The sequence below is a fragment of the Gossypium hirsutum genome, chromosome A08 (assembly GCF_007990345.1).
Source record: "Gossypium hirsutum isolate 1008001.06 chromosome A08, Gossypium_hirsutum_v2.1, whole genome shotgun sequence".
NCBI classification, from domain to species: domain Eukaryota; kingdom Viridiplantae; phylum Streptophyta; class Magnoliopsida; order Malvales; family Malvaceae; genus Gossypium; species Gossypium hirsutum.
This window is the reverse complement of record NC_053431.1, coordinates 21,553,837-21,561,446: the sequence shown is the minus strand read 5'-3', so window position 1 is coordinate 21,561,446 and position 7,610 is coordinate 21,553,837. Positions and strand designations below refer to the sequence as shown.

Below are 7,610 nucleotides of genomic sequence, written 5' to 3'. Positions count from 1 at the left end.
TATATGCTAAGTTCAGTAAGTGTGAGTTCTGGTTAAGAGAGGTTAGCTTCTTGGGTCATGTGGTATCCGCGTCGGGTATTCGAGTTGACCCGAACAAAATTTCAGCCATACTTGACTGGAAACCTCCGAGAAATATTACTAAAGTTCGGAGCTTTTTGGGGCTCGCCGGTTATTACCGACGATTTGTGAAAGGTTTCTCGATGATAGCCACACCAATGACGAAGCTACTTCAAAAGGATGTTAAGTTCGAGTGGACGGAGAAATGTCAGAAAAGTTTCGACCAACTGAAAACTCATTTGAATGAAGCTCCAATTTTGGTGCAACCCGAATCAGGTAAAGAGTTTGTCATTTATAGTGACGCATCCCTACTTGGGTTGGGTTGCGTATTGATGCAAGAAGGTCGAGTCGTGGCCTATGCGTTGAGACAATTGAAGCCACACGAGAGGAATTATCCGACCCATGATCTCGAACTAGCTGCCATCGTGTTTGCTTTAAAAATATGGCGACATTATCTGTTTGGTGAGAAGTGCCATGTATTTTCGGATCACAAAAGTCTTAAATATTTGATGACTCAACGAGACTTGAATCTGCGACAAAGACGTTGGCTTGAGTTGTTGAAAGATTACGAGCTTGTCATTGATTACCACCCGGGAAAGGCTAACGTGGTTGCGGGCGCCTTAAGCCGGAAGTCATTGTTTGCTTTACGAGCGATGAACGTGCATTTGTCTGTTCTACCAGACAATGTGTTAGTAGCTGAATTAAAAGCTAAACCATTATTGACTCACCAAATTCGTGAAGCTCAGAAAGTCGATGATGAATTGGTTGCAAAACGGGCTAAGTGTTTTCCGAACGAGGAATCGGAGTTTCAAATTGATGATGATGATTGTTTGAGGTTCAGAAATCGTTTGTGTGTTCCAAGGAATTCGGAACTCATTTCGATGATTCTGAACGAAGCCCATTGTAGCCGAATGTCAATTCACCCGGGGAGTACGAAAATGTATGCAGATTTGAAACGAAAAGACATCGAGTATCAGGTGGGAGACAAAGTGTTCCTTAAGGTTTCACCTTGGAAAAAGATACTCAGGTTCGGCCGTAAGGGCAAGTTGAGCCCAAGATTCATTGGGCCGTACGAAATCTCCGAACGAGTTGGTCCGGTTGCGTATAGATTGATTTTGCCCCCGGAGCTTGAAAAGATTCATGACGTCTTTCATGTTTCGATGCTTCGACGCTATCGATCTGATCCATCGCATATAATTAGCCCATCAGAGGTTGAAATTCAAGTCGACATGAGCTATGAAGAAGAACCGATGCGTATCCTAGCTCGTGAAGTGAAGGAGTTGCGAAACAAAAGAGTTCCGCTAGTAAAGGTGTTATGGCTCAAACACGGGATCGAGGAAGCTACTTGGGAGACCGAGAGCTCGATGAAAGAACGATACCCAAACCTATTTACCGGTAAGATTTTCGGGGACGAAAATTTCTTAAGTGGGGGAGAGTTGTGACAGCCCAAAGTTGACCCTAGTCGGGAAGTGGTTTCGGGACCGCTAAACCGAGTCACCGAAATGTTTGAATGTGATACTTATTGTCTAGAATATGTAATTATGAATGTGTGAAAATTTCAAGCTTCAATTTGGTTGATTTCATGTGAATTTAGTCAATAGGACTTATGTGAGAAAATTCTAAAATGTGATAGGTCAACGTGTGAGGACCTATTAGTGCATGTGGACAAAGGGGGGACTTGCATGTCAAATTCCCCCCTACTAGTAGTGGCCGGCCATGACAAGCATGGTAGACCAAGTTTGATGGCCAAGACATGTCATAGACATGTTTTGTTGGTGCATCATGGGTGGAAAAAAATAAAATAATAGGCATGGAAATTAAATAATGAAAAGGAGTATGATGAATACACAAAAAAAAAGTGTGTAGTTGATTCTTTTCCCCCCTATTGCCGTGAGCTAAAGAAAAGAGAGGAGAAGATCTTTGTTCATCCTTTTCTCACCTTCATTTAGCCTAAATTAGAAAGAAAAACAAAGAAAAAATTTTCTCATCCTTTGGTTCATCCTTGGCCAAAAATTTTAAGGAGGAAAGAAGAAGAAAGGTGAAGAGATTCGGCCATGCATGTAGCTAGGCTAAGGTATGTTTGATGATGTTCCATGAGATGCATGCATGTTTTAGTTGTTAGCTTGAGTTCTACCTAGCCCATGGTCTAAATCTTGCTATGTGATGGAATTGGCACTTGACCATGGATGCATCATTCTTGGTTGGTGTTTGATGTTGTGGTGATGAGGCATGAGGATGAGTTAAGATTCGGCCTAGGTGGAGGTTGTGTTAATGCCATTGCATGCAAAATATGAAGCTTGTTAATGATGCATGTGATGATGGCTTGATGATTCTTGAACCTCCTTTTTAGCATTTTTGTGTGAGCACATATGTGCATTGGTTGCTAAATGGAGAAGAATCGGCTAGCAAGATGTGTGCTAAGGCCGAATGTAACTTTGCATGTTAATGAGCAATGCATGTGTTAAATTGATGAAAAGGGGGAGGATGCTTTACTAGTGTGTATATGTGTGTATTAAGTGTTGAAATCGACCCCAAAAATAGACATGCATATTCGGCCAAGGGGAAAGAAATTAGCTAATATGTTGTGTTGATGCATGATTTTTGCATGTATGGGACTTTAATGTCTAATGTATAAATATGGGCTAAGTGCCTTGTGTTCATCTTTTTGATGCCTAAATGATGAAATCAATTTATTTGTTTAATTAAGCTCAAGAGCAAAGGGGAAATAAATCCGATAAAGGGAAGGAAAAAGTGGTTGAATAGCTAGCGGAATTGTTCGACAACACCCGAGGTAAGTTCTTGAGTAAGAGAGCTTAAATTACGATGTGATTAAATCATGCTCTATGTGTGGTTATTGAGCCGAATGTGCAAGGACGATATGTGCCTTGTGTTTGAGTTTCGCAAATGAAAATGAAATATGAATGTGCCATGAATTATTGTTAGATGTGCATGATTAATTGAATGCTGTCCGGGCTAAGTCCCGAAGGCTTTGTGCTAAGTGAATATATCCGGACTAAGATCCGAAGGCATTTGTGCGAGATACAAATTCCGGGTTAAGCCCCGAAGGCCTTTGTGCGAGATACTAAATCCGGGTTAAGTCCCGAAGGCATTCGTGCGAGTTATTAAATCCGGGTTATGTCCCGAAGGCATTGTGTGAGTTACTAAAACCGGGCTATGTCCCGAAGGCATTTGAACGAGGAGCTATATCCGGTTAAATCCCGAAGGTACGTGATTTGGTAATGAATGAGCTTGCTGTAAAATTCCAGCGAATACTCGAAAAACATCCCAATATGGGGATATGTTACGTATGTGTTGAATTTAATCGAGCCCTTACAAATAAATGTTCGCTCAGTTGATAAACGAGCTACCGGCCTTCGGCTAAGTTAGTCTATTGTGTATGTACATAAGGGTTGTTAATGTTGTGAAGCAAGTGTGATATCGGTAAATTGCGTATTATGAAATATTCCGTTTAGCTAAATGTGTGTTATTCTTTGTTTATGCTGGAATTCCTTGCTCAAAACTTACTAAGCATAAATTGCTTACTCGTTACACTGCTCCTCTGTTTTATAGATTTTTGGTTCTCCAGCTATCGGACTCGGGATCTTGAAGTCGAAGTCGCCCACACTATCAAAGGCTCTTTTGGGTACTATTTTGGTTGAATTTTGATATGGCATGTATAGGACTACCCATTGTTGTTTTCGAGTACTTTATGAAATGTATAAGTGTACAGCCATGGGAAAATGGCTTGTAGAAGTGGAGTATGGCATTAGACCATTCGTGTTTATGAATGTATAGATGGTTTCATGATGTAACTATAGTTGGAATGGAAGTGTTGAGCAAATGATCAGCCATTGGAATGGCTAAGTATGATCATATGTGGGCATATGTATGACAAGGCCCTAGTTGGTCCATGAAACCCCGAAAATAGGTAAGGTTTACTTTGAAAACAGAGGCTGACAGCAGCAGTGGTGTGGATTGGAAAAATCACAAGAATTCGTAGGAGTGGAATTAAATAGCGAATAAATTATGTAATCGAACCTTGATGAATCTACTTTCATATGAAAGTAACGAAACAATCATATGAACAGTACAGTAAGAGATATTCAGGTTCTTGTGGAACAGGGCCAGAACAGTTTCTGGATTCCCTGTTCCGAATTTGGAAATTCACTATAAATTGACCAGAGATAATTAGGGGTCATACCATATATGTATGGATTCCTCTCTGAGTCTAGTTTCCACAGAAACAAACGGCATCAGTATTGAAGCTCTGTGCAGAGAGATATCCAAGTCGTAATCGGAAAAGGTCAGTGTAGTCGACCCCTGTAACATGGGAGACTTTGACTAATAAACTGTACTAATTGGCCCGACCAAAAATTCTAGAAAAATAATACATAGGTGGGGACATGAGTCTAGTTTCAGGGAAAAATCATGAAACTGATTTTCGAGTTGTGAAACTCAAGATATGATTTTTAAAGCGACAAGTACGCAGATTAGGCAGTGTCTGGAAAATATCTTGATAAGGGGTTTATAGTCTGTTAACACCTCGTGTTCGACTCCGGTGTCGGTCTCGGGTTCGGGGTGTTACATAAACCATATACAAAATCAATTGAAGAGTTCATCTTCATTCATCGGCTACCGCAGTGGTAGCTAGATGGAACACGTACAGGCATATCCTCCGCCGGCTGTACCAAGTGCTTACCCACCTTTGGCTACTCGTGTTTCCGTGATTGGGCCTCAATACTGCTACCCTCAACCAATAGATCTGGTTGTCCTCAGAAAGGTTTTGACCATCAGAGAGGGCAAATTTGCTGTCACTGACATCTATAGCAACATTATGTTCAAAACCAAAGGCAAATTTTTCAGCATCCATGACCGTCGCCTCTTAACTGATGCTGCCGGAAATCCCGTTTGCACTCTTCGACACAAGGTTTGGTTTTTGTTGCTCAAGTTTCTCAGACATAGCTTTATTTCAACACTACATGTAAATTTAGCTACCTTGATTTGTTAATAGATAATGACCGTCCACGATAGATGGCAAGTATTCAGGGGGGAAAGCACGGAAGAAAAAGATCTGATATTCACAGCGAAGCGATCATCAATGATCCAACTCAAGACCAAATTGCATGTGTTCTTGGCAACCAACCCAAAAGAGGATGTTTGTGATTTCAGAATGGAAGGAAGCTGGCTGGAAAGATCCTGTTTCATTTATTCCGGAGAGCTTAACACTATTTTGGCTCAGGTACTTAACACCCTCTTCCTACGATTTAATTACACATATACTCTACTATGGCACACCACAAGTATAAAATAATTTTATATAAATAATAAAGACTTTTTAGAGGTTTTTTCAACTGAGTTAATGTTCGGCCGATTCATAACGCCAATTTACTCGAAAGTTTAAATAATAGTATATATTTTTGTTAGATATATTTTGTTATGCAGAAAGCTCGTCGTGTGATTATAAAACAAAATAGTTTTAGGAATTGACATTAACAAGATTTAATAGTATAATTGTTGAGATAATGTTATTTTTAATGTTTAAAATATTGTTACTATTATTCTATTTTAACTAAATTTGTTATTATTTTTTAGTGACCAATCACAATTTTTGTAGTAAATTCTAGTTAAGCTTTAAGATAAGGATGATAACTATGATACAGATAAAAATTATGAATAAGAATAATGATGTAAACACAAATAATGGATACTTACAATATGACTTAAATAAAACTTTCTAGTATAAATTTGTGTAACATCCATTGTTTGAACATTCAAGTAAGAATCAAAAGAGCTTGTTATTGAGGCTAACAATGGATTAAATACTCATAGGAAGAGTGAGTCTAGTGTTGATATGAATAAAAATAAGATTAGAGAAGAACCGAATGAGAAAGGAAGTGTTATCATGTTATTATTTATATAAAATTAAGGGGTCATATATATATATATTTTAGAGATTTATCAAAGTATAAAATAATTTAAATACTTTCTAAATAATATTTGTTGTTTTGTAAAATAAATAAATTTTTGATAAATTTAGCAAAAAGTTAGAGTTTAATTGATGGGTGACACAATCAAATGCATTATAAAGGTATAATAGATTTTGTCACACTTTCAATTAAAATTATATGTATAAGAAAATAATAATTGAGTTAGAAGTGAAATAGTAAAATAGTTATGTTTCAATATTTCTTACGCGTGGGTTAGATTTTTTTTATTCAATTCTTAGATATTGCATTTTTAGTTGTTTTATTTAAGCATTTCATATAAAAATAGTAAAAAGACAAAAATATCAATATATTAACATTCAAAGCTTAATTAAAAAAAAAAGATTTTAAGTAATTTTTTAATTGAATTCATGTTGAGTTGACTAGCGACATCAACTCAACAAAATAGTATAGATAGATAGATACATAGAGGTGAAAGTATTTAGGATATCCATGTATTATTGGGACTATATCAAATTAATCCCTCTATTATTGAATAAATCAATTTAGTCTCTGTACTCAAAAGAATCAAATAAGTTCAAATTGCAAATGAGTTAACATTTGTTATTTAAAAAATATCATTTGTTGTTTAACAAAGTTAGTAATTTTTTGATGTTTTTATGGTTTTGTAAATGATTTTTTTAAAAAAAATGAATTGCAATTGAACAAAAAATCAAAATATTTTGCATAAAGCAATGTTAATTATCTTTCAATTTAGATTTATTTAATTCTTTTTAATAGCATATGGATTAAATTGATGAATTTAATAATAAATAATCTCCCAAGTGCTTTAACCGATAGATTAATATTTGTAAGATTATATTAATACAGGAATAATGATATGTACATGTGTGTGGGTTCTATATGTGTGAGCACTGCAGATGCACAAGAAGCACAGTGTTGAAAGCGAATTCCTTGGGAAGGACAAGTTTATGGTGACGGTATATCCGAACGTGGATTATGCCTTCGTGGTGGCTCTCATAGCCATCCTTGATGGGATTAACAATGACGACGATTTTGAGTGATCACTCATCAAAATTAAATGATGGTATTAGAAGTATAAGTAACTATGTGTTATGTGATTAGTTAACATAAAGGAGGAAGACCTTCTGCTTGCTTGATGCTTAATTTGTTGAAACCTACTTTTTACTATAATATGTTGTTATCTACACTTTTGACTTCGGCTTGTTTACTTCTCTGTGCCTTACCAATTAGCTTTCACTACTTTAACATATTACGATGAAACTTGTTTTATGTTAATTCGTGTGTTCATCAAAATGTTCACTATAATATATTGTTATCAACACTTTTGAATTCGTCTTGTTTAGTTCTGTCTTACTAGTGAGCTTTTACTATTGTAACATATTAAGATGAAACCAGTTTTATTTTAATTCGTGCATTCATCAATAAGAACCATAGCTAATTTATAACTCAGTAGTATCTAAACCTATACATATATTAGAACCCAAACATCTTCAAAATGTGATAGATTTTTGAGCAATAATTTTTAGAACCTAACATATTCAAAATTCAGATCGAAGGAAGATTATACTAAGTTCTTGTTATTTT

The 7,610-nt window shown here is 36.3% G+C and overlaps 1 protein-coding gene across 1 annotated transcript; it reads left to right on the top strand.

The window, feature by feature from the left end:
* Positions 1–4,668: 4,668 nt before the first annotated feature.
* Positions 4,669–7,338, top strand: LOC107952486 (protein LURP-one-related 15). The gene is made up of 3 exons (XM_016887737.2): positions 4,669–4,984; positions 5,069–5,296; positions 6,923–7,338. Exons 1-3 carry the CDS (start codon positions 4,709–4,711, stop codon positions 7,064–7,066), a joined length of 648 nt encoding a protein of 215 aa, XP_016743226.1. The 5' UTR covers positions 4,669–4,708; the 3' UTR covers positions 7,067–7,338.
* Positions 7,339–7,610: the final 272 nt, after the last annotated feature.

Excerpts from the sequence above, each read along its gene's own strand:
- LOC107952486 (XM_016887737.2), top strand. The coding sequence starts at position 4,709 with ATGGAACACGTACAGGCATATCCTCCGCCGGCTGTACCAAGTGCTTAC. Across the intron at positions 4,985-5,068 it reads TTTGCACTCTTCGACACAAG|ATAATGACCGTCCACGATAG; the intron begins GTTTGGTTTTTG and ends ATTTGTTAATAG. Across the intron at positions 5,297-6,922 it reads TTAACACTATTTTGGCTCAG|ATGCACAAGAAGCACAGTGT; the intron begins GTACTTAACACC and ends TGAGCACTGCAG.